The following is a 27,927-nucleotide window of genomic DNA, read 5'->3' as shown; positions in this document are numbered from 1 at the left end:
ATACAACAGGCAGTGCAGTGATGGATGGGAATTATGGCATGACTATCTAATTCTGAAATACTATCCAACAACACTTATAATTTTACACATCAAATAATTTGGAAGGCCAAGCTTTCTTTCTGAAGTAAAATGGAACACTAAAACGGATTTATTGACTCTTTTAGGCTCTATTATACACGTTAGCATATTGGAATTACAAGCAGTAAAGAGTCTTTAATAGTTATACGGCGAGGAACAGATCATTAATAGCCTCCAGGATACAGTTTAGCATGCACTCTCATCCAGAAAGATAACCAAGGAAACTGAGATTCTTTGGTTCAGCTAGTCAGACATACTCTCTGAAGCAACAGTGAGGAAATAACAAATCTGACTTGTAGATTTGGGCATGTGATGTTCAGAAGACATTAGCCAAGTAGTAGAGTTGCAGAATCCTGTATAGTAAATTGAAATTTAGCAATAACATAAACTTATTTTGGTTTGTTGTTATTATTTGTTTCTGATTGTTTGTTTGTGGATTTTTTGTTTGGTGGTGGTTGTTGGTTTTATTTGTTTTTTAACATACTTCATACAGACTCCTGATAAGCAGATCACAGATCCCGATGACCAATTGATTGAAAATTCTGTTCACAGAATCAAAACACTATGAACTGCTCCGGGTTATCTATGCTGCATCAAACTTGCGCAGTTTTTCAAACATATCTAAGCCACATCAGCAGTATCAAATCGTTTTAACTACATCCTAAGTAAAAAAGTATATTTTCTAACAAAAATTACTTTTTCAGCAGCCCTCCGGTAAGCTCTGGTGCGAAATCGGAGAAACACGGCATCCCTGAGGAACTGGAGATAGGGATCAAAGCCTGGTGGGCGGAGACCTGCTCCCAAGTTAGAGGGGAAGGAACTCTCCACCAGCGCGCTGATGAGTCGACAGAAGGCACGGGTTAAAGGATATTCCTCACATCGGGACTCAATCTCATTCAGTTCAACCTTCCCAAGAAGACAGCAAAAACAGAAGCAGAAAAAAAATAATATCAGCGAGGAAGAAACATGTGAGAACAAATAACGTAAGGGCATCATCTGTTAATTACTTTACAGTGAATTGACTTTGCTGCATTTTTGTCTACAGTACACCACACACAAAGCAAAAGCAGTGAAGCAACAGAACTGTCTCAGTTCAGCAATACACATTCATGCACTTCTGAGCAACTACAAGATATGCCTCAACGTTTACATACTTTGCTTTTCTTTACAACTCTCAGTAGAGGTGAAGTGAGCTGTAGTAAGATGTAAAAAAAGTGAGGCCAATTTAGAAAAACAGTAGTTTTCATAAGAAGTGCTCATAAGGAATTTGAAGGTTTAGATCCTGCTCTGTTACTAGGTATGAAGCTGGACTAGATTCATAAATGGATGAAATTGCCAGAAATTAAAAGCAGGCCTGAGAGTAAATTAAGCAGCAGTGAAATGACAGCACCTATTGCATGGACTCAGCAGCAGATGCAGCCTCTGCAAATGTTTCCCCCACTCATATGCAGATGGTCAGAGTGGCTGCCCCAGGTACAAAGAAACCCTCACCTCAATGCCAATTGCTTGTCTCTGGCCTGGACCTCTCACAGTTTGTAATATCTTCAAAACAGAAAGAGAAATTAGAACAGGTAAACATTACATTTCACATAATCAAAGTGCATCTACACAATTGCTATCGCGACTAAAACATGCGTGTCACTTTTTAGCTGAAAGAAGAGATTTCCTAAATCCTCTTAAAAGGTAAAAAAGCTAAGATTTTTCTGTGTGAAAGGCTGGATTATATGTTGTATGCTTGTATGCTTCTAGCTTCACATCCTCAGAGATCTGCATCATCTTTATTGTTAACCAAAACAAAGAACAGAAATACTTTCATATTAACGATTTTTGTCTCATATTGGCTAGTAGAAAGATGTTTCCCTTGTTATCTCTTACAACAGTATATTTTAAGGAATATCATAAATTAGGAAGCAATGGTTGTGAGCATTTAATGTCACTACCGCCAGGGTCTTTTTATTAGTTATTAACAATAAATCAGCAGTTGCAGTTCAAATGCCTTAAGTTCTTCCAAATAAAATAGTAATTAGTCTGAACCATAGCACATACACTATAGAATAAGCCCATTCCATTATGATTTGAACTGCAATACAGAGAGCATTTTCATTTGGTATTCAACTTCCTTAGGATTCATATTTAAAATTCTCCTCTGAAATCAAGACAGAAGGGAAAAAACACTTTTTTAAAAGGTTGGGCTTTTAATATGTATCTGGCGTTTGCCATCTAAATGTGGAAGTTGGCAATGATATCCTGTGAATTACAATTAACTTCCTCTGAATGTTCAATGCCTGAAGTGGAGCTTTGTAGCCAGTTCCTTCTTTCTATGGGCACCACTCACACTGGAAGAATATGACAAACACACATGAAAAACACCACCAAAAAAAACCCCAAAACAACAACAAAAAAAATGTAACCTGCAAGAGTATTTATTACTGATGACATACATTGAGGAAGAAACATACTGAACACACGGGACTGTCTGTTAGGAAACCTGTATTTATGAAAAATAAGTGCAGCCAATGAGATCTCTGAGGCATAAAGCCATACTGATATTTTCAAAATCATTTTAAAGTAAGAACTGTGTTAACTAAGTCAAAAAAAAAAAAAAAAAACATTCAACATGGCAAAAAGAAAATTTAGGAGGAAATGCACTACTATTTCAAATACATTGACAATTTCAACACATTGGGATGCTATATTTCTAAGCACTGCAAATCCTAAAATACCTGTGTATATTCCAGGGACTGCCAGAGAGAAGCAGCGATTTCAGGAGATTTTCCAAAAGCAGTAAGGGTTTCTAATAGCTCCGCTTTCAAAATAGGAGGAATGCTGCACTGCAGGAGTCCCAGAATGACCACTACTGGTGTCCACTGAGGATGCTCACAAAGAGCCAAGCGAGCATTCTCACTCTATGGAGTTCAACAGAAAACAAAATCGCAGATTATAACTTTCCAGATTTTTCATGTTTTACAATCCATAATTCACAGTTCAGTATCAATGACTGCTTTGTACTTGAAGGTATAGAAAACATCAGAAGAACAGCAGACCATTCCAAATCAAACCATTTTAATTAAAAAAGCCCAATTTAACACCTTATGAGTACTAAAATTGCGCCTATCCATACAGAAAAATTAAGTGCATAATTTAAGCTTCTTACAACGCAATTTTTTTAACTATTTTCTTTTTTTAGTAGACACTTATTCATGGAATTAGTCTTAAATAAGTTTTAAGTATTTACACTCCAGACAGCTTCTTCAAGCACTGGTAGAGGGACTTTACCAATAATTCTATTATGAAATTAAATCGCATTTGGACATTTGTTAGGAACTTATGTGAATTTAAGCCTAAGAGCAGGGTCATCACCAGCATAAACTCACTTGAGACTCTCAGATGAACCACTGGACAAGAATAAGCCTCCAGCCCCATCAAGTGATAGTTTCCTGCATCCTCAGAACAAATTTACTTCTCCACAGGACACGGTTCAATAATGTCAAGAAATACTGGTTTTAAGGGTTCCTTTTTCCCCATGCTTATCCAATGCTGACATGACAGCTCACATAGGCACGTCCCATTATCACCACCAAAGATCACTTTACTTGCCAAATTTCTACCATTTCCTTTTAAATTCACCTATTATTTTTGCCTTTTCAAACTAACTCATAATTAAATGCAAAGAACTTTCCTACTCTGTAGTCCTTTTTTCTGAAAGACATCTCCATGACACCGAAGTGTCAAGAAAGCAAGAAAATCAGTAACACCAGAAACACAGGACAAAGTGTCGTCTCCTACTGCTTCACCCAGTCTGAGTGTTTGGTGATAATAGTTACTCCTGACACTTTCCATACTTTTGAAGCTCACTAATCAAATGACAACAACTACTAGGAAAATTTGCCCTACATACCTCTTCTGTCAAGTGAACTTCACAGCTGAACAATGAAGTTTTGCAAGGAAAAAAAAAAAGTATGAACAAAGAAAACCAAATAAAAGGTTACTCACCCAATTTACTATAACAGTGGTCAGCTGTAAAAAGGCAATTAATCCATCCTGTTCTTTCTGTGTGATTCCTCGGAGAGGCAGATGACGGTACTGGACACTGTCAGCACTTGGCAAGTCCTTCCTTAAGTGCTCATGATAAAGCATCAAAGAGTGGAAGAAGTGCTCCCAGGAGACAGGGCTGCCGCCTGCTCCTTGGATGTTTTCCGCTAGAAAAATTACAAGCAGGTGACAAGATTTTCCTTCTACTCTTTCACAGGGTGACAAGCAGGGTAGTAAAATTTAAAGAGAAAACTTTCTTATCTAGAGGAAAAAATAAAGTTCAAAGTACAGCAATGTTTCTGAAATTAGTGTCTCTGCTTCAGGGTTTTTTGTTGTTAGGTTGTTTGGTTTTGGTTTTTAATAGAGACAGAAAGGTGTTAATATGAAAAGCCAGTACAAATAAGCTTTTCACTTTATGAATCAGAATGTTTGCAGCATTATTTATATGTTCAAAGTATATTTGTTTTTTTTTCCAATTTGATCAATGCAAAATTAATGCAAAACACAGGACTAGCATCTTTTACTTTGAGAAAGTGCTGTCATATTATGCATATCAAAAAATTCTAATGGAACAAAGTGCTTGTGGAAAAAGTCAGCTCAGGAAAGATAACTATTTTTGCAAAATACAGAACTTAACTTTAAGACATTAGTCATTTTAGATTTTACAATAAGCAGTATTGATATTCTGCATCTCTTATGGTGTTAAGACACAGCTTTTAAAAAAAATGCATTACTGAATTATGTGATTTACTTGCTAGGGTGCTCAGACATTTAATTACTTAATCAGTCTCTTTCATTTCCGGATTACACTTCCAAGTGAAGCCTTCCAATTTCATCTTTGTGCTAATACTGAAATGTTAAAAGTATGAAGCCACAATTCATCTCAAATGAGCCCTTGTACTTTTATAAAGAAAAAGAGTTGAGAAAGAGCTGAAGTGTTACTTTTCTTACCATGACTACTGCCATTGACTTTTAGCAAACTAAAGCAGTAATGAGCACACTGAGGCCCACTAGCCAGTCCCCGCAGCATTTTCAAGTATGGGATGTAAATTGTGGAAGGAAGTAGATCTCCCATTTGCCTAACAAACTTTGACAAGACCACCTAGAACAAATAAAGATCAGTGTATTAAAAAAAAAAAAAAAAAAAAAAAAAGTATTATTTTAGGAAAACAATAGGCAGCCAAAGTCAGAAAAGAGATTCTAATGTAATCAGGCCTGAGGGAGGCGGGGGGCACAGGAGGGTAGTATCACCAAAAAAAAAAAAAAAAAAAAATTCATAGACCGGCTTATTCAGGTGCAAATAAAGAGAAAATAAACAAAACAAAATAATTCAAGCTATTGCAAAGTATACTCATTTGCCAATTCTGTATTTCTAGTGATAAAACTTACTTCAGCTCACAACTGTTGCACAGCATTATTATGAACACATCTCACAGTGCAAGTTAAGTGATACTGGGAAAGAATTCATATGATTGTTATATCCCTGCACAGTAATCACACACACAGTGGTTCCTCCCAGGGTAACATTCAGGTGTTTGCAGATTGCACCACTGCAACCTCACTTAGGTCATCTGTATTCTGGGTGGGTCTTGGGTTGTATCTGTCTCGTGTGGGGTTTTGTCTCACACTGCACAGTCTTTCAAGAACCACTGACAGCCTCCCAGGTATCCAAAGAGTTTCAGAACATCTGCTTCATCTGTTTAGATTGCTGCTTCATTCTAATTTTAAGATCTGTCTCTCATGGGCTACAGCCTTTGGGCTTTAAATAATTACAACACTCTTACGGATTTTTACCCCCAAAATACTGTCAACTACAGTTAATAAAGTCTTTATAGTTAAGGAATTTAACTTTTCAGTTACACCAAAAATGTGTGTAGAGGCCATCAGAAGGTCATCAGACAGAAAACAGAAGAGCACTGTTATCAGAATTCATTTAGCAACTGCAACAAAATCAGACCTAAACAAAATTTTCAAAGAGGTCTGTTAGGACGCTTCTTTCAACAAGCAAGCAACGGCAACCATGTCAGGCAGAGCAGGACACATGCAGATAAGCCACTGATAAAAGACAACGTCTTATTAGAGGCTAGCTATAATAAGGATACCAAAAACTTTGTTGCCTGTTTTTTTATTACTTGATATAAAAGTTATTAGTAACTACTCAAGAAAATCTAGATAACCTGACGCTGAGGTGGTCGCTGATGAGCTACTCCAAGGTAGGACCCCATGATGGTGGATGTCTGCAAAGGCTCTGATGGACACCAGTATTCAAGGGCAAGCTCCAAATTAAAGGGGTCTTTCCTATACAATTCAGCAATCTATCAGAGAAAGGAAGGCATTAAAAAATATCAACTATATAAAGAAAAGACAATTACTTCAACAATAAGCACGGCTTCTAGATAAGCTAAACACATCTGAGGTAAAGCATCCCATGGCTGGTGCTCCATTCCCTAAAATTCTCTGAAAATGATGGCTTCTAAATAGCAATATCAGAACAAAGAACAACCAGAGAAATTCAAAGTGCACACATAAGTGAATCTTTCATAACTTCAAATAATACCTTCTATCTAAATATTATAGATTAAATCACTGCTAAGAACAGTTTCATTTCTCCTTAAATAATACATCAAGGTATGCAAATAGTTAACTCAAAAACAACTTATCCAGTACCAGGATGAGAAATCTTACCCATTATCTGAAAATACAAGTTTCTCAATTCTCATTTCTAGTTCTTCATTTAAGTTTACTGTATATCTCAGAGCTACTTAAGAAAGCATTTCACTATGAATTTTCCTGTTATGTTCTACAACCTAAAGGACTACCTTTGCAAAAGACAAGTAATCCCTACCTTAAAGACTGCTATATTGAAAGTTGCACACTCAAACATTTTCATGCTAAATAAAGGGGAAATAGCCAAGTTTTTAATTTATTCCTGAACAGAAAGTACAAAATGCACGAGTTCAATACGCAAATCTCTTTTCTGACGTGAGGTTATTTTGAAAGTGTAGTTAGGTAACCTTAATAAGTAATATTTAAATAAACCTTTTTTTTTCCATTTTATTTTCTTTCCCTTTTCTTTTGTTTGTTGAAAAAGATGACAGAAACAGAAAGATCTTTCTTTTAAATGTATGCTTGTGGTCAAAATTCCACTGAAATTAGGGAATTTGTAATTGCAGCAGCCTTAATGGACTCACCTTGCCTAAGCTATTCTACAGCAAACACAAAACAGTCTTCCAAAATTCTCATTACAAACATGTCAACACATGAAAACCATTTAAACGCTTCAATCCTTTATCAGAATAGTTGTCAATAGAGGTGGCAAACCCCTAAAACTTAATTATAGTTTACCCACAGTAAATAGAGAGAAATTTGAAAGCTTACAGAAATAAAACACTGCACAAACTTTAAGGTCTAGATACACAAAGGTGTTCTATTCCAAAGAATTTCCATGCATTTAGGCAGATCTGAACTGCAGTGGTAGCCTGAAGTCTTAAAATTCCTGTTTCTAAGTTATGTTAAAACAAGATGACTGAAGATAATAGATATGTTTAAATGGTCTTATTATAAATTTAAATTTTAGGTATTTAAATATTTTGTAAAATAGTTTCATCTCAAAAATTCTTCAAAATATAAGAAACAATGCAGTATTTACTTACTAAACAAGAATTACATGACACTTCATTAACATCAGAAGACAAGGCAGTAAATTAATTTCTTTTCAGGAAAAGTTATAGAAGGTGTCTATACTTAAGAAAAAAAATCCCTCTAATTCAAAAAGGGAGAAATCCAGCACTGTATGTTATCATTCAGATATGGATTATCTGATGAAGAATAAAGTCACACTTTCTGACACAGTAAATTAAAAGAAAATAGGGCTTACTAAAAGCATTAAATGCTCCAGATCTCTCCGAAGGGAAATAGGCGGATCATTACCCATCTGAATACTCATGTGGATCATACGAGCATCTTCATCGGCACGGTTTCTCAGCTGTTTCACCTATGCAATTTATAAAGTGGAGAAAAATATTAGTCTACATTTATCTAAGACGAAACAGAACAAAAATAACAGAGTTGTCTAAACAGCCTATTAAAAACTAACAAAGGAAATTAACTTGCACATACATGACAAGAATATTACTTTGGTTTTTTAGTCTCCTCCCTCCAGCAGCTTACATTCAAAGATATATTCAATCATTTTCTTACTGACAATGTCCTCAGTTCGTAGTAAAAGCCCTGAACTTGTACCATGGGGAGTTTTCTCCCAATTGACTTCACCAGATCCTCTGGTTTGGCCCCAAGATGTGGATTCTTTTCCTCTTTTTACATTGAAACCTAAATAGGTTAGCGTCAAACAAAGAAAGTCAGACCATTGTCCACAAGGAGTGAAAAGAAACATAAAACACTGTAAAATAATGTTTTCTGTATATAGATCTGTGGATTGTAGCTTTCTTAGCCATTTAAAGGCTACCTCTACTTACAGCTACTTTATGTTTTGAAAAGATTTGGATTGATGTAATTACTTTGGACCCAGTCTGTCACAACTAAAAGCATTACCACATGTCAATAAATACAACAGGAAAAACAAACAAAAAAGAAAAACAAAAATTAAAACACTGTGGTGGTCAACAGAGACCAGTTAATGGTCTACAATATATCTTACTTTGCAAAATTGAATGAGCAGCAAAATAATTATGTCTCATCAAGAAAAGATAGTTAAACACTGGAAATAACTGTGGAAAGGGTCAGAACAAACTAGCCAAATTAGTATACTAACAAAATTAATATATGGGCAAAATTGAATGTTTATAAATGAAGTAATTAATTACCTGAACTACTAAAGCTAATTATCGAGTTTGGAATATAATGCAGTCAGCCAAGAGATTTCCCCAAATCATCACTGGCAAAAAGCATAAACATTAAAACTATACAGAAGAGTTAAATAAAATGCTGACCTACAGATTTAAATAAAACTGAACAAAGTTTAAGTATATATATAAAGATCCTGCAAAGCAGACACTTCTCTTTACCTAAAATTTGACACTCAGTAGAAATAGTAGTTGGCTTATGAACTCGGCTAACTAATAGCAGTTCAACAATTCCCTTGTAGGGCTATATCCCAGTTGCCTGCTAACAAAGTCTTTCCTGTAAAACAACTAGTACTTGCCTCTATCAAAATGGAATACAAGTCACCAGTCAGATTTTTACTCATATCTTGTATCACAAAATTCTACTTGTAATGAAAAATCTGTCTCTTCATCTCCAGGCATTAGCTACAACCAACTGCAGATCTGAACCAAAGCAAAAAACCCAAAATGGAAGAGAATACACTTCCCAGAGATACAGCCTTCAGCTCCACAATGCAATGAAGAGGAGAGAGGTACCAACAAACCAACAGCTTTGGGATTTTCAGGCAGTTCTGTGGATACAGGACACTGTCTCAGATCTGCTCAAAATCTAATAAGGCAGCGACCTCAGCTTGGGCCATTCTCCAGCTCTTCCACCTTCATTCAAAAATCTACTCTGTATCTCTTTCATAAAAACTGGTATCATTACGGGGAGACATTTCATCTTTTTAAAAGCAACACCATCCAATGAAGAACTGGCCCATTAAAATGTTACCAGTTCCAAACCTGTTTGCACTCGATTGTTTAAGGAACTTGCATAAAATATACCTCACATATTCTTCGTATATTCAAAAGATTCCTCAGTGCTATTGTGTCTGTATTACAGAAAACACTGTTGCATGCAGCCTTCAAAGGATGTCCAAAGCCTGTTACAATGTGGTAAATACTGTATAGAGGCAGCCATTGCAGTAGAAATATAGCTGTAAAGTTATCAATATTTACTTGTCTGAACTGACATTATACTTGTCCTATGCATATTCGGTAGCTCAAAAAGACAGCCTGAGAAAACAACACACAGTACCAATAGATTATAAATAAATTAGGATTAAACCTAAAAGCTGTCTACAATATGCTCATATATGCCCTCGAAGATTCTTAAGGCTCAAATATTGGTTTTCCTGCCAATATTGTTCTCATTCTGTGAGGTTAAAATGAACAAAATATTTTTTATATCCTTCCTTTTGCACATCGAAAAAAGTAATTATTTGGCAACTCCAACTAAAGGTCAACACAATGAAGGTCACAAAATAAAGCCTCCATCAATTAAATAAAAGTATTTTCATATAATTTTAATTTTCCACATCTAGATGCAAGGTCTTGCACAAATGAAACTGTTGTAATTGCTTCAAACTTTTTTCTAAAACCCTTCTGCAGCATTTCTGCTGTTCTAGTGAAAACAGCTGCTCATTTTCACAACAATTGATACTTGAAAGAAAAAGCAGAATCCCTCTCCTTAAATATGGAAAAGATCATTAGTAAAAGAATAAATTACAAATGAGAGACAAAACCAACAAGTTAATTTAGGTTAAAGTGCCTGTATTGAAATAAAAAAGAAAAAAACAAATAAACAAACAAAAAAATACATTACCATCAGTTCCAGCATTCATTTACATTTTAATTTTAATCAGGTAAAACTAAACAAACCCAAACCACTACCACCACAAAAGCTTGCTTTGCAAATCTCACCACACTCAAGTGTTTTAAATATCATATTCTACTTCAGTGTGGAAAACAAACCCCAAATCATACCAGTTCCATAAAGTCAACAAGTCTTCTGAACTGCAGCACCTCAAGTTGATGGTCACACCTGCATCTCTGTGCTACCTGGACTCATGTCAGAAATATAGAAGAGATGCCCACATTTCTCAAGAACTGCTGTTCACACAAGCAACTTACTTTCATTGGCATAAGCGCAAGGAAGTCTGTGACAAGGTTATGGATTTTGCGAATGTAAAATTCCTCCTGGTAGAAATTTTCAGAGCCCACAACAGATTCAGTCAGGAACAGGAACACATTATCAGCAACTGCGAGCTCTGCCATTGCCTCATCTGCCTCAGTGAATTCCGCAAGAGCTGGGCAACAAAAATCACAGGAGGGGAAAAAATAAGTTACTGTTATTTGTTACCACACAAAACATGCTTCAGAATACCTGGCAGACGTGCAAATCGACATACTTCTATCAACTATGTTTTTTCTACCATACAGGTAAACGCTAGACTGGAAAAGCTAATGTCGGGTGACAATCTCAACTTTATTATTTAATAAGTGTTAAAGTGCATAATCCATTTACCCAATCAAATCTAAGGCTACGAACTAAGAATCGCAAACCAATCTTAATTAAACATTATAATTAATGTTTAAATTTTCTTTAATAGATATTCTGGAGGAGACCTAATTCTGACCCAGTAGGGAACCTGGAAAGCTTACGAAGTGCAGCATGAAAAGAAAACCTAAAAATTGATTTGTCCTCTGAAGATACCAAGGTTTAACGTTTACGGAGGTAAAAAGTCATAAGCATAAATCTATTCTTAATGTAAGTGTGCGAATAATACAAAAGTTGCTAAAATGGCATATTTCACATCTTTCAGTACATTAAAATCTCTTTCACTTCAATAAAGACACTCTGCAATATTATTGTCTATTAACTACTTCTAAATCCATGTACATTCCAGAGCAGTTCAATTCTTAACAACCAAACTCGCATACTGAGAAAGCTTTAAAGGAGTGTCAACAGTAATTTTATCACAAAGGTAAATACCAACACTTCAAAAAGATAACAGATACTTTGACTTACACCACTTGCAAGCTCTGAATACTAACGTGCAGCAACTGCACTTTAAGGTAATTTACCTGTCACATCGGATAACTGGGATATTCCTCGTAATGTCATCGCCCAGGCTAATCTAACAGTAGCCTGCAGGCCTGGTAATTTCCAAGGCTGAGACTCCTGAAGACGAGTGTGTATTGTTGCTATATACTGTCTTTCTGCTAGGAGAGGGAGCCGGTACATCAGATCTTGAAGAACAACAAAAAAAGGCGTTAACACCAACAACCCAGTAAATTCATGTGGAAACAAACATGCAAAATCTTACCAATTTGTTACTGATCAGTAACAAAATTGGTTAAATAACAATTTATCCATCTAGACAACATAACCTCTTTGGGAAACCTGCCAGCATTACCATCACGATCCTCTGTGCCTTGTTCCAGAAAGCTGACATCAAAGCAGTAAAGCAGAGCCATGAGAAGAGACAAGTTGACACCGTCCAATGAGCCATCAGCTTCCACTGTTACTTTTTCCAGGTAACTTATGAGGATTAGAGTGTCATCCTTACTGAGCGGTGACTGGCAGGTCCAGACAAACAGACTCTCAGCCAAGGACTGTCGACACTCTTTAATGAGGTCAGAAACCTTTAAAAGAAAAGCCAAACAAAAACCAGTGAATATAGATACTCTGACAACATGCTCAACTTGTTCTCAGTCAATCACTATGACTGAATTAACTTAAAAATTACTCTACAGACAGCAACTACAGAAAATGTTGGGGCTTTTTAATTGCTAAACAACAAAAGGCACATTTCTGCTGTTAAATGTGTTCATATTCCCAGGCATTTCATGTGAGGTACAACTGGTAGTTATAATATATCCAGATAAGGTCATAGTCTTTCCCTTGCCCCAAAAGAGATGCCCTCAACTGACTATACAAATACCCAACCCTTAAGGCATTGAGAAATATGAAACATTTAAAATTAGAACTTTCTTTCCCCAGACGAAATATTTATATCAGCTTTAGAATATAAACATAAACAAAATCTTTTACCGTCTGTTACATAGGGAATAAATATCATGCCCTATGTAATAGTTATGAAGCATTTTCATACTAAAAATATTTTCTCGTTTTATTTGGCAAAATAGTGTATGCTGTGATACAATAACGTGCACTGACTCTTGAAAACAAAAAAATTGTCCTTCTTCTAACAATTATGCCAGAAATTTCTTGTTTCAAACAAGGACATTTATTTCATTTGCTAACTTCATTCCTTCACCCAATCTGAGTTTTTTATAAGACTGAAAGCAGTTAAACAGTAGAAGTTGGAGGGAAAAAAAAAAAAAAAACACACACACAACAAAACACAAAACCACACCAACCAACACACACTACACACACCCCACCCAATAACTTAAGAAATAAAAAGCCACAAATGGTTTTTAATAATGTTATTTGTAAAATTTTATTTAGCTAAACTATGAACTTCTTAATAATATTCTTGACCTTGATCCACTGTACCTTGTTAAATAAAAAAATAAAGAGCTATAGACATTCCACCTCCAGTAAAATAACATGCATGGTGATAAAAACTTTTCAACATTTAACACAGTAAGAGACTTGTGGACAGGCTCCAGCACAATAATAATTCTAATTAATACAGAGAGAAATATGGTAGTCCACCTAAAAGGAAGAAAGAAGCCCTCCAACATTAAGCATGAAATGAATTTTAAGGTAAAACTGAAGTGACTTAAGGTGATTTAAGGTAAATCAGAAGTATATTCTTTGCATATTTTCTAGATTAATAGCAAAAAAGTAAAACCTAGCTCTTTATTTGATGCAAAACAAATTGACTGATTATAACATAGAATATTTTTTAGACAGATGACTCATTAGAAAGAGTTTCAGAAATTAAAACAATAATGTTTAAAATCTTGGTACTAGAAATACACTCTGCAGTTAGTCACAGTCTCAATTAAGTTCAAGGATTACAAAAACGAAAACTAATTTTCAAGCAATTCTCACTCTTCAATATTAGAGATGCTTCTGTTCATATCAACATAATTGGATTGTTAAAAAGAGCATTATTTGCCTGACTAGACTTGGTTTCAATCTGGTTTAATAATTTATGAATTTTAGTTTGCTATTTTTATTCCAATGGTGCTGGTAACAGTAGTGCTGAGAGCAGTCGATTTAATATAGAGTCTTTAGAATAAAATTGGAAAAAAAAATAAATTTACATATCGTGCAAATATTAGGCTTACTTTCTTACTGTCCCTGACTACACTTCTTCACTAAAAAGCATCAGGGAGCAACAGCAAAACAGAAATGCAGGAAGTAATTTGGATCCCACACTGATATAGCACAAGCTGTGGCATAGTAACTATGATGCCTGAGACAATAACAGAGCTTGCAAAGGTAAAGAACAGTAACTAGAAAGTAATAAAGAAAAAATCACTCCATATCTCTTGGCAGTCTAACTGTATTTCAATCTGAGCAGTAACTCAAGTAAAATATTCACACCCAGTCCCTTCTTTACCTCTTTGCGATGTTTCTCACTGCCCAAGCCTCGCTCTCGCTGGAGTTTATCAAATTCATTGTTCAAATCAATGTGAGACACAAGAGTGAGGATCTTCTGAGTCAAACCCTGCTCCATTAGCTCATCTGTAAAGCGTGTTGTCATGGACATTAACTCTTGACTATAAAGGAAAAAATATAAATGTAACAATTAATCATACTATATCCACTCACAGAGGAAGTCTAAAATAATAAATCTCATCAAATATATTAATATTTGCTGACAGAAAATGTACAACTACATTATATACATAAAGCAACTAGCCCTACATTGCTAATCAGTAAGCAGTGCCCTCTCAAAACATTATACTGAATGCATACAAAGTCTTTAGGTAACTATAGGTTGAAGAGCATGGAATATGAGAATACAACATGGATCAGCTAGTTAAGATTTCTATCAAAAAGTACTATACATAAGATGCACATAATTCACACGCTCACAGCCTCTTTCTTACCAGTAATTGCAACTGTTCAGTTACATATAGCATACTGAAGTGGTGGAGCTAGTTCTAAAGTAATAATTTATCTTATGTTTCAGAATTTATATTTACACTAGAACACATCTTTTCATCTTTCTCTAGTCAAGCAATCACTGTGCACTGGCAGGAAACAGTGCGTACTGTTTTCTTTTAAAGTCAAAAAATGTTAGCATATTATGTTTGCCAGTAGATAGATCCATTTTAACTAAAGACAGGAGCACAGTTCTGTTTTGCTGGACACAGGAAGTGAGAGCACAGCAAACGCAGAAACTCAGACTCATTAGTTAGAGCAACACTGACTAGGAGGGTGTCTGAAGCAAAACACTGTCAAAAGGTGAAGGAGCACGAAATACCTGAAAGTAAAGCGCATATCTTTATGATCTAGTAAAAATATGTGTAAGAAGAAAGAATCTTATGCTTAAAAGCAAACATGAAAGCAGCTGCATTAGGTAACGAAAAACAAACAGATTTGAAAATATTCATGAGTCTAATTAGTCCTAAAAGCACGCAAGGCAAAGAGCTTTGATCAGCTCATCACCCTACTACAGACCTGAGTTCCAGTGTCCACGTCTTCCCTTGGCGTGACTGGATGAGGGTTCGTAGTGAATTGGCAATGCATCTTTTTCCATCCCAGTACAACAAAACAGCCACTAGTCCTCTTGTAAGGCCAGGAAAGTGAGGTTGCTGGTGTTCTCCTGTTGAATGAAAATGCACACAATAGTCACCGAAAGTTGACCATACACGCTTAAATAACAGCTTTATATCTTTATATTTCTAAATGAAATACAAATGTAGCACTCAAAACAACCACTGTTATTCACTACCACTTTGATTTGTTTCAGGCACTTCCAAAAAAAACCACAGAAATTTTGGGTGCTATTATTAAAATATCAAACTATTAAAACATCCACAAATATAAAATACATATAAATTCAAGTCCATAAGTATCCTAGTCCAAATTGTATTTGAAACTGATATCTACCCATCTTAACAATTAATTCAAGCTAAAATTTCTTTATTGAAAATGAAATTGTCTGTCTGAATTTATATTGAAAATTCAAGTTCAAAACAGAAATCAAGGTTGGCTTCAAGATGGCTTTCTAAAGGTCACAAATTAGCAAGCTACTTCTTAAATGAATTTAAAAGCTAATAATGAAGAGTAGCTAGTGATGATAACTAGCAATTATACTTCAGTAACATTGAAATTAATTTTCTACATGCAACGCATGTGCAAATTTCCAGAATACCTCTCTTACTAATCAATTATTAGACTATAATCCAAATACAGTCACATATCAATGTATAATTCATAATTTGAAGAACCAATATCTATTACACTGCTTTATGGAAAAAAACTCTCAATCATGTTTAAACTATTTTTAAATTCAGTTATAGAGAAAGTACATCATAAAAGAAACCTCAAATTATTCCCACTTTTGCAATAGCTGCAAAAATATGAACATTAAGGTTCAGAACACTGTTATCAGATTACATTACAGTGACAGCAGATTTCTTTTTAAAAATATTTTATGTTAGGAAGCTAAGGCCTTGACTGAACCATGCATTCATGTTAAGCATACACTTAAATAAGAAGGCCCTATTTAAGTTGTATTTTTCCAGCTCTTAAATATTTTCCCTTCTCACCAGCTAGAAGGAGCTCAACAGCTGCCAACTCTCCAATATCAAAGAGGTCACTGAGGATAAAGGCTTCTCTGATGAGTTGCTCTGGCAAAAGCCTCGTTCCCTGCTGACCCTGGATAGCAACCCCTTCTGTACTTGCTTTCTGGATTTTCTCATGCTGCTGAACATTCTTTGGCTGCAAGAGAAACAAGCATTGGAAGTTATTCAAAATGGTAAGATCAAATACTGAATAAAGCTTTACACATTAATCCTTCCTCACAAATACAGTTCTGACAGGTTAGGTTGTCATCATAAAAACAAAGGTAGTATATTTAAACACAGAAATAGTAAAGGCATCCTAAAAATGTTTCACACTTGCACAGCAATGGTCTCTTTGTGGAAATGTACCAAAAATAATCTTATACAATTGGTGTTGACATTAGTTTTACTCAGAATAATGGACACAAAGTAAATTTCGACACAATTTTCAAGAGGAATTGGTATCAGCTCAATGAAAGACGTGCTGCACTACTCCAAAGCACTATTTTCTAAATCATTTTTTTTCTATTAAACTCAGATGCTAAAATATACTGACAAAACTCTACAGCTGACTTAAATTTTGTGACCTTTCAGTTTAAAAAGCCATTTACTACCTCAGAAGTAACACCACTGAAAGAAGACATGTTTCTAGTTGCTACAATGCAAGATGGAGTAAATCATCAACTCATTCCACAAGAGAGCATTAGTCCAGTACCGGGTTTCTGAAGAGGGAAATGAAGTCAGATTTGTGTTTCTTTAAAACCTGGTCGAGGCGGTGAATAGCTTCGGGTTGTCTTTTCCAAATGGCATTCATTACAGTTTGCCATATATCCTTATATGGACCCCATAAGCTGGCAGCTAAAGGAAGAAATAAAACAAAAGAAAATGTATTTGAAAAGGAGAAAGAAACAAGGAAAACAAGGTATTTATATACTATTTTCAATAAGTAGACTTTTAAAATTTACTGTTAGTCTAAGCTTGACACTATAGACTGTTATGTGAATCAAAGAAAGCATATTTTCCCTTCTTAAAGCACAAAAAAATAACGATGGTCTGATATAAAACCTAATTGCATTTAGAGAGCTAGAGAAGCAAAAAAGGTGATGTACACAACTAAGTTCTGGGGCTGAAAGTCATCTTACAAAGATATTTGATACAATCACTGAGTGTAATCTTACATCCTTACATGCCCAAGAAATTCCCCCCACTTCAGTAAAACTAAAGAATAACTAAGAACTGGAAAGCAGACCATTAATCTGAATGGAACTTGGCAAGGCAGGCTTCCTGTTTTCCATTTTTTACAGAAAACTCCAAAACAAAGGAATACATAATACATGAGGAGCTGAAAATGAACAGCAGTGCCATGATGATCTGGTGCATCATTGCATCAGACTGTGCAGAACAAAATATACTAGAAACCAAAGTCATAAGATCAAAGGCAATATTACACAAGAAACAAAAATAAGCGTAAAGACACTTTCACATTTACTCATTTTCATTTTAAAACACACAAGTACTTCTGATCTCTAAGGCACATTTACTGCTAAGATTCTGCACAAGAGCTTCATAAAGGAATCAATTTCCTTTACTAGAAACAGACAGATCAATATAAGCAATCACCTCTCTATGTTTAGAAGAGATCAGCTTATTTCTGGTCTAGCAAACATAAATGTATTATTAGTTAAGATAAGTCTGACTCTACTCTGGAAATACAATTCCTCCTTCTCAACGCTGGAAAAAAGTGTCCTCTGCATACTTCAAATCTTAGTTCAATGCTACAGCTGAAATTCTCTCTTCCACACTACAAGTTGTATCACGCAGAATCCAAAGCCTGTAGCCTTAAGACTGCACCAGAAGTTTCCTTATTTGCATCAAGTCTCATGAAAACAGTGTGCCAAACTAGTCTTCAGACTTCTGCCAGAATCATTGTCTAAACTGAAAACCTTACAAATGGGAAATTATTCTGACCAACCTGGTATTAACATCCTGTTAAAAAAACCCTCAACATTTTAAGACCTGCACTAAACAGAAGTATCCAAACATTTCCCTTGTTAGATATTATTTGTATTTCTGAAACTTTCCGGTTCTACACACCATAAGTCACTGCTAAACATACCAGATAAATTTATTATCAATTGTATTCAGTTTGTCTACAAGGTAGAGCATAACACCACCACCTGATTGTAGGTAGTTATATGTTTTTGAGCATCTACTGATATGGCCCCTCACCCAAAGTTATTATAAACTAGGGATGGTTTTTGCATGCTATAATTTTGCTAGTGGAAAAGACACTTTAAGAGGTCACTGCCCTTCTTCATTCAGAGCCACTTGTTCCCAACCATACACACACCTTCTTCATTAATGATGTCCCTGCAACTCTGATGGACTGCACTATAAGTCAGGGTAGTCAAATGATCCAAATTAAAGGGAAAAAAAAAAAAAAACAAAAACCAGCAACACTTTACAGAGTTCTTCCATCTTGTTTAGAGTTCTTCAGGCTTGTTTTTAAAAATCAGATTACTTCATTAACACAGGTTACAAAGTGGACCTGGCAACCATTAAAAAAAAAACCTGAAAGAGCAACACTTGAAGCACAGAGGGAAAGAACAAGTGGGTCGTCAAAGGCAGAAACCTTTGAAATTAGCTTTGTTTCTGGAGAAATGATAAAATGAAACTATGCCTTGCAGGTTAGCCTAAATACAAAAATAATCGCATTTCACCCACAACTGACTTAACTTCCCCTCCCCCCTTTCTTTAACATACAAGTTAATATTGTGGTACAAAATCAAGTACAGAGGGAACATTTTATCTTCTTGTAACTTGTTCTAGCTGGCTCTATCCCCCAAAGTAACCCTGACCAGTGACATCAAATGCATCCATACCTCATCTTAATCAGGCTGATTACATTAAGACAGCAAGCAAATGGTAACTTCTGTGATGTGAAGATTCATACAATCAAGATGCCACCTCAAAGTAATGCAAAATGCTATGTGGACGACCTGAACAATAGGTAGCATAAGCCAAGTCGAAGTGTAGCCAGAGTGCACAGAGACAAGGGCAGGTCTCAAAGAGCTAGACCCCTAGTTTCAGTCTGCTTTACCACTCCCTGAGGTGTCTTGGAAGCAGCAACAAACTAAGCAAAACTTTGTCAGTTTTGTTTTCATGCAAAGGAAGAAATCACATAAAACAATAATAAAATCAAATCAAACTCTCTCTAACAAGAACTATGGTCTCGCATGCTGTCATTTACAAGCAGTGCCAATAGCCATACCTGAGAGGAGAGCCTGTAAAAAGGACAAATCCTCTGTCCTTTTTAAATGTAAGTATCTTAATCATACCATGTTGCCCGTACTTAGACAAATCATTAAAGATAGCTACTGTTGGACAAATAATTTCATGCTCCAGACTGTAACTGGCTCTCCACATAACTTCAGAGTTCAGAGATTTACTTCCACTCTAAATGGTCTTTTCACTCTTATTAAACTACCAAGTCCAATAAACACCAGCAGCAATCCACAGTGCCTGCCAAAAGCTGTTCAACTATTTGCACCAGCCCAACTACACATACTGTAAGGAATTAAAACACATTAAGGATCTAACTTTTCTAACTGAAAACCAATCCAAAAAAGAGTTTATTTTCAGCAGGATCACATCTACAACGGAGTTTACTCTGTAAAGGCACAAGCTACGCTGGCACAAAGATGGAGTATTGCAGATAAAGGAATAAGCAACTGGGATGGAAAAAAGGTTGGACTTTGGCAACCATGTTGACTTTTTCCCCCTTAGGCTGTTTCTACTATTACTACAGATTTAGAAAGGCTGACCTTCCCATCAGGGACAGCAAGGAAGGACAGGCTGAGCTGCTTCTTTTGGCAATAATAGTAGTTGATGCTTATGCTTGAACTTTCTGCCAAACTATAAACATAACCCATCTACATCTGTCCCAACCAACAATATATTATAACTTAAGGCAAAATCCTTATTAGTTCTCGTGTCACTTCTGCTTTAATTTTTATCTCATCTTTCATGTATAAAACTGCTTCTTCCCCTATTTTTTTTAATTATAAGGCTCTAGAATCTCTTGCTGTGTAATTTATACAACAAAGTGTAGTCTCCTTTGAAACACTCCAGTTTTCACTTTAACAAAGTCAAATTTCTGATACTATGAATGGTAGGAATAATCACCCTTCCTCCTCTCTCAAATGAAGGGTCTTTGCTTTATTACCACTTTTGTGTGAGGAAGCAGGGATGCAGTTGATTCAGTTACATCAAAATATCTTCTCTGTGAAATTCACTCCTTGCTTGACACAGAAATGGAGCTATTTAATTTTATTAACTTGTCACTGTGACATACACCACCTTAGTCACAAACCTTCTGGCCATGCCTATGTTCCAGTCACAACTGCTTTTCACAGAGTCTCTATTCACCTAATGAAGCTCAACAACAGCAAATGCAGCACCCTGCACCTGAGACAGAATAACTCCAGGAACAGTACAGGCTGGGGACCAAGCAGCTAAAAAGCAGCTTTACAGAAAAACACCCAGTGTTCTGGTAGACAGGAAGCTGAACATTAGTAGGCAGCACACTCTCACAGCAAAAGGTTGCCTCTAAGCACCAGGCTGTATTAACAGAGATGCAGCCAGCAGGTGTGGGGAAGTGATTTTTAGGCATCTCTGAGTCATTCACTCTGATACTGTGCACAATTTTGGGCTCCGCAGAGCAAGACACTGAAATAGGGAACTGGAGAACCCAATGAATGAGAAGAGGCTAAAAGAATTGACCTTTTTCAGCCTTAAGAAGATAACGCTAAAGTGGGATGGGAGCTTTCTTGTCTTCAGCTACTGAATGGCACTGTACACAGAAAATGGTGAGGTACCCTAGGAGATGAGCTGCAACTGACAGAAGATGCAATACAGAAACTTTCAATTAGCCATCAGGAAAAAAAAAATATTACTCTGATTACTTTGATGGTGGTCACATAATGTAACAGAACAGCCTCTGGGATAATCTTCATCCTTAAACATATTCAAAACTATTATATTTTGGATAAGAGCCTGAGCCACCTGACTGAATTGGCCCAGTTTTAAGTGCAAGAATGCAGTGTTAGATGAGATGGCCTCCTAAGTGATTTTCCAATTAGCCAGTCTTTTCTTTTTGTATTAGACTTATTCCCCAGTTATATTGGGTAAGCACAGCCTCAGTAACCTAAAACCAGCTCTTTGTGACAGACTCTGAAAGGACTACAGATGATCCTGCTGCTCCTAATCCACCCAATGCAAGAGAAACCAGCTCAACGTTTCCAGGCTTCTTGTGTAACAGAGCAAAATTAGGTGCTTTTTTATTTGCATCTTATTACGGCGGCATTAAGAGACGAATGCACACGCACTGAGTTACCATAGTCCCCTCGAGTCGAGGTGGCCTTTGCCACCTCATGTCACCGGCTTCACACCCCCCTGGCCAGCACCAGCCGGCCAGGGCGGCAGCTCCGACCGCCGGGCTCCGTCACCCGCCTCTGCGCTGCCCGAGCGCCCCAGGCACCGCCGCACGGACCCGCTCTCCCGGCCGCCTGCCAGCGTCACCGCGGCCCCCGCAACCCGCTGCCGCGCCGCCCGCTCGGGCCGCGCCGCCTCCTTATGCCCGGCCTTTCCTCGGCAGCCGCCCCCGGCTCCGCGGGCTTTGAGGAGGGGCGCTGGGCCGGTGCCCCCCGACCGGCTGGCGGACAGCGGGGGAGGCGACGAGCGGCGCTGCCGCGGAGGAGAACGAAGAACCGCGGCCCCGCGCTCACGCTCCTCTTACCCGAATTTACCGCCAACGGCGCCGCCATCTTGCAGAGAGGGAGGCGTGATCGCGGCGCCGCCGCCTGAGGAAGGCCCGCCGACTGCCCGGGCTGCCCCCGGCGGCGCCTCCCGAGGAGCGGGGCAGCGTCCCGCCGGCCCCTCCAGCCGCAGACGACGGAGAGCGGGTCCCACGGCGCCTCTCTGTCCTGACTCCAGGGCAGCCTAGCTGTGGAAAGTTACCAATGGGCCGTTTTCCGCGCAGGCCGGTGAGGCGGCCGCTGCGCCGCGGGCTGACGGGAGTTGTAGTCGCGGGGGGCGCGGAGCCCCGGAGCCCCGGAGGGGCTGGGGATCGCGTTACCGGCTTGTCCCGCTGAAAGGTGCAGACCGATAGTTCGTCTTCTCAGGTGGCTTCATGTTCAAACCTTTCCGAAGTGGCTGCGGAACAAGGGGAGCGCTGGAGTTATGCGCTCCTGCCTGTTGTCAGGAACACAAAATCAGTTCTGTGGCGCTCATTTTCGCTTTCCACTTCATGCTGAAGGGAGTCCCTCCTTTCAAGCTCTGCCCTATAAGCCGTATTCATTAAATATGGCAAAATGCCTGAAGTCAGACGCTGCACCAGGCGGTAAATTATTAGAACGTTTTCTTTTTTTTTTTTTTTCGGTAGAAGGGGGAGAATAAGAAAAAACGAAAAGAGAAAAGAAATAAAAGAGAAAAGAAGAAAATAAAAGATGTGCTACTATTTTTTTTTTCCAAAAACAGAATAGTTACACTTTCTATAGTTTCAGATGGAAATCTTCAAAAAATTTTTTTAAAAAAGTAAATGTTTCAATGATGGGTGGTCCTCATCTAAAATGCAGATAACTAATGCAGCACTATTCACCTACAACCAGTAAACTAAGGGGGGGGGGCGGGTTTCAACTTTGTTAGCAGCCGTGTGGCATTTAAAACTCATATTTCTTGGGCTTTGATTGGTGAACCAGCGTTTACAATCTTGTATAGAAAAAAAGCAGCAGGGTTTATTCTGTGAAGAAAGCTGCGTTGAAACACAAAGTATGTGCAAGAAAAACGTATCAGGAATGAAGAAAACAAAGCAAAAAGGACATTAGTGTCTGTGTATCTGGAGCTAAGGAACAAATAGTATCTTAGGAGTATCCCATACCTGTACCGCCATTTGTCACACTAGTAATCAAGTCTCCTCCAAAAATTCCCTCCTGTCCTACCTTTAAGACAAAAGATTCTATCAAGAGTATGGATTCATTTTTAGTGCCAATAGTTTCCCCTCTTGAACTTTATTAAAACAATATTTCATGGTTGCAAAACCATGTCAAATGAACTAGACCCACAGGAAACTGGCAAAATAACTATTTTTGCTTCACTAGATCTTGCCTATAATGGGATGGCAGAGAGGGCAATATAGAGAGAGCAGTGGTCCTGTGGTGAGAGTGAATTGGCAAGGCAACTATAAGAAAAAAAGAGACAGAAACCAGAGAAACAGTTCCAAGAGAGAGAGGGGAGAGAAAAGGAAATTTTCAAAGGGGAGGGGAAAAAATTCTGTCCTGACAAGAACAGCTCTTCAGAGTTCAACAGATGAATCCGTTCTCATTAACTTGGCCTAATGTGTTCATCTAGTCAAAGGGCTCATATTTCCTCAAGATTTCCCCTTTCCTGATCTTAGCCATGAACCAGGACAGAGCTATTGCAATGAGTGTGATAGACAGTGAATTATTTATGTTATTCTAGGAAAGGAAGAGTGCCAGACAAGGGGTGAAAGTATAATACAAAATAAGTTATTCCACAAGCAGCAGAACTAATGCAGCCTGGGTATGACATTTCTAGATCTTCTCTTGTGCACCCATCCATGTGTAGCCATAGGTCTGTTCATACTCTGTCCACATACCATCCCAAGACCAAAGGCTGTGAGAGGCAGGTATCGGGACAAATTCAGAAACACGTGCTGATCAGTTGGCCACAGTGAACCTAATGGGCAGCTTGATGTTTCTGCTTCAGCCTCTCCAACCACAGGGGTCCTAATTTTTATCTTTTTCCTTTATACATTCCCTGATTTTCACAAATTTTGTGAGGACATATTTTTTTGTTCCTTTTAGCCCTTGATCAGATTAGGTTGGAATTGGTTCAGGAGTTACAACAGGTTCAAAAGTTACTGAAAAAATTTGGCAGACACGATGTGATTTGCTAAGCCTTGTTGCCTTAAGAAACAATACTTCGGGGGTGGGGGAGAAGAAAAAATTTTAAAAAGAAGAGAGAGAAAAACAGATAAATGAATCAATTTTTTAAAAAAAGCCTTTCACAGGCATTAAGAGCTGTCATATTTCTTTTGGCATTCAGATGCAGCCAGATTGCACACACTTTTTTTTAAAATCTCTGTTGGAGGAAAAAAAATCCTTTCTAACCACTGCAGATCTAATATTTTAAATTTGCAGATTATTCTTTCCTTCCTTGTCAATTGGCCAACAGTCACATAGCAACATGAAGAAAAAAAACACCTCGAGAAGAGTGGATGGCATGGGGTAAGTCACTGGGCAGTTGAACTTCAGAAGAAAAATACCACATTTAGCTCCATCTGCACAGCATTTACTACAGTCTTTCCTTTCTCAGTCAGCAATGTGATATTTTAATGCAAAATAGCTGTGACAATGCAGCACCAAGTATGGCTGAAGTAAGAGAGATATCTAAATGCACCATACTATACATTCTGCACATACTTATATTGGCATAACTGCATCCATCCATGCTTTGATGAGTAGGCAAGTCCATGAATTCTTTGCTTATTCTCGTTTTCTTTGCTGTCCTTTAATTTAGGATCTTATTGTTTACCCGGGATCACTGGCTGGTTTGGTAGACTATTTTTGCCAAGTCACTAAAGGAGAAGAATACCTCATTCCTCTTCTTAACAATAACTCTCAGCAAGTTCTCCAATACAGCTGGGTTCAGTGAGGGACACCAGCTTCTTTCATCCTTAATTAGAAGATGTAAATCTGTGAAGTCTCAAAGGTAGGCTGACACTAAATACCTGGGACAGATATGAATTCTTCTGGATTCCAGGGAAAGAAGGTCCCAGATTGCCTGTGGGGTGGTGAATTCTGCTTGTGTGGTGTGAGACCATTGTGTAAGATATATGATTTTCTGTAAGTGGAAATAACTACTAACAATTGTTACTAAAGTAACAATTAAAATGAGCTGCATAATGGGAACATGCTGTTTGACTGGAACTTCTAGGTGGTTTGTCATGTACTACAGGTGCAACATGCTTAATTTTAATGATACTACATTTAGTCACTGTGGTCCATAGCCAAATGTCACACCAAGATATGAAAATAATGATGATATTATAATTTATTTTATTTACATTTTATTATGATCAGGAAGAATAATTATGAGCTATAAAAAAATATTACTCAAATGCCCAAGAGGCCATGCATAATTTCCCACCTTTAATCTTGAGTGTCATTGTCATCACATTCTGCATGATGGAGTAAAATGAAAATTAAAAGGCTTTTCTGCAATGCAGCTGAAAAAGATGCCTTCTAGAAGTGCATCTACATAAATAGATCAGTCTTTACATTGTGAAATATTCCCATTTACCCAAAAAGTCAAAAGCATTTCTTGCTACTGATTAGATCGTAAAACTTCCTGAGCTCTTATTTTGACTGACACTAACTCTGTCTGTGCCTCTCAACTTACTGGTCTGTAAAAGTGGGTATAACATTTCATAGCAGGCCTGGAATGCCGATCGACTGGATCTTTAGTCTGGCCCCATCTCAACAGAGAAAAAGAATGTGTTTTTGGGTTACATTAAGTTGGCAGAGTAAGAAAAAAACTTAATTCTCTTCCTATGGTGGCTGGCTTTCCTGAAAACTTCTTAGCTGGCTATAGTCCTGTCTTTGTTGCAAAAAGTGTTTCATGTATCAAGATAGTTATCTTGGTGTCAAATCTTAGAAGAAAGTCTAAGACCTTTCTCTGCAGTAATTCTCAACAAAATAACTGTAATTTCTCTGTCTTCCATCCTAGATACTTCTACTGTCACCATGGTATCTAAGCTCATCAGAGAAACTGCGTGAGGTTGTTGCTAGCTTGGGTAAGTGGTTTATCTAGTCCAAAGCAACAAAGAGCTAAATATTCTCAAAGTTACATGAATACCTTCCTTGGGGGAGAGGAGCTGAACAATGGTGGGTGCTGCCCTTCCTGTGTAGGTGAGAACTATTATTGACTACAGGCATCTAACCAGAAATGAATGCCTTGATAAAAAGTACCAGTAATTTTCCTGCTTGACAGTTGGGTCTTTATGAGCCCTGTTCAGGCTTCAAAGGTAAAATCAAAATACTGTTCTTGGCCATGTGATGTACTAGGAGTTAATTTTTTCCTAATTCCTGCTTTGGGGCCCTTAGAGCTATCCGTCTTTTTATTCTTTCTTCTCTGTCCCAGAATGAAGAATACCTTTTCTTTTTTGTAATAATTTCTCTACTCAGCTTCTGAAGGGAATGAGGCAGTTACTAGCCCGGGAGATAATCTGATTATTGTCGTGATGTAGGTACTAGTAATTAACAATAAGAGGTGGAGAAATGTGCAACAGAGGAAATGATTGAAAGACAAAGTACGAGCAAAGTGGAGATATTTGATATAGTATGTGTAGAAGTGTTGGCACATCAGCTGCCTTATTGATATTCATTCTGTTCAGTAATTTCCATACCAGATTTACAGATGGTTGATGTTTTTGCTAGTTGCCAGTCTCTCCAATTCAGACTTTGTCCTGAAATTCACACTGAGCTCTTTAGGAAGCATGTTGTGTGTATCCTGCAGGCTGAAGTATATGCTTTTTGCATCCTTCTGGGTTCTCGTCAGAGGATGGCTGTGCTGGAATACGTGGAAAGCTACAGAAGTGCAATGAGGTCACTTGGGCAACACTGAAGATGTGTAAAGTTGCACAAAAATGTGTGTGCTACTAATGTAAAGCACAGGGATTCTGTAAGCGGAGACAATACAGGGGATGGGAGAGAAAATATCTTGATAGTCATAATCTGCTGTACGTTTTTTTAGAAATAATTACTTTTTACTTACAAACTGAGTGGATTTGATACGGGAACCAGTGAGACTCAGGAAAAACGGTATCACACAATGTCATCTCTACTGCAACCTGAAATTGCTTCACAAATTATACTACCATTTTGTTAATTATTTTCCCAGTGTTGTCCATTTCTTTAGAGTTCTCTGGGTACAAGATAAGAAGCTCCTGTACACCAAAGATGTGTGCAGAATTTGTCCAATGTACTTCTGATGGCCAATTACTGAAATACTTCCCCTGCCCTGGTGTTCCGAGATAGCTTATTGGAAGGAAAGCTCTGTTTAAATAGGTAGCATAAGACAAGATTTTCTTTCTGCTCTGGTCCATTTTTGTTTTGTTGAATTTTCCTGAGGATCAGAAAGAATTATCCTCAAGAGCAAGAATCAGAAGGACATGAACTGAGCAAATCTGATTTCTGAAATAGGGAGCTGTATTAGTTGGCTCTGGTGTCAATATATTTCACTGGAAGTCACATATCTGTTTAAGTCTCCTCCTGCCTTATTTGGTTATGACTGTGCTGCAGAAGGATAATGAAAAACAATATTAGCTGTTCACAATTAATGGGGCAATTGTTGA

General features: G+C 37.5%; 1 protein-coding gene across 1 annotated transcript in view; it reads right to left on the bottom strand.

Annotated features, from left to right (window-relative positions):
* The window catches only part of NUP205 (nucleoporin 205), a 49,932-nt gene extending 27,427 nt beyond the window's left edge, over positions 1-22,505 (bottom strand). Inside the window, exons 1-15 of the mRNA XM_082074160.1 lie at positions 22,291-22,505; positions 17,209-17,351; positions 16,479-16,650; positions 15,385-15,529; positions 14,318-14,477; positions 12,194-12,422; positions 11,862-12,026; positions 10,908-11,083; positions 7,988-8,104; positions 6,288-6,425; positions 5,062-5,212; positions 4,072-4,277; positions 2,802-2,984; positions 1,570-1,620; positions 775-984 (exon numbers count right to left, since the gene is read on the bottom strand). Of these exons, the coding sequence (XP_081930286.1) occupies positions 775-984; positions 1,570-1,620; positions 2,802-2,984; positions 4,072-4,277; positions 5,062-5,212; positions 6,288-6,425; positions 7,988-8,104; positions 10,908-11,083; positions 11,862-12,026; positions 12,194-12,422; positions 14,318-14,477; positions 15,385-15,529; positions 16,479-16,650; positions 17,209-17,351; positions 22,291-22,318 (2,274 nt within the window). The 5' untranslated portion in view covers positions 22,319-22,505. The remainder of the gene's footprint in view (positions 1-774; positions 985-1,569; positions 1,621-2,801; positions 2,985-4,071; positions 4,278-5,061; positions 5,213-6,287; positions 6,426-7,987; positions 8,105-10,907; positions 11,084-11,861; positions 12,027-12,193; positions 12,423-14,317; positions 14,478-15,384; positions 15,530-16,478; positions 16,651-17,208; positions 17,352-22,290) is intronic.
* Positions 22,506-27,927: the final 5,422 nt, after the last annotated feature.

The sequence above is a fragment of the Streptopelia decaocto genome (genome assembly GCF_964273445.1).
Source record: "Streptopelia decaocto genome assembly, chromosome: 1".
Classification (NCBI taxonomy): domain Eukaryota; kingdom Metazoa; phylum Chordata; class Aves; order Columbiformes; family Columbidae; genus Streptopelia; species Streptopelia decaocto.
This window is presented reverse-complemented; position numbering and strand designations above follow the sequence as displayed.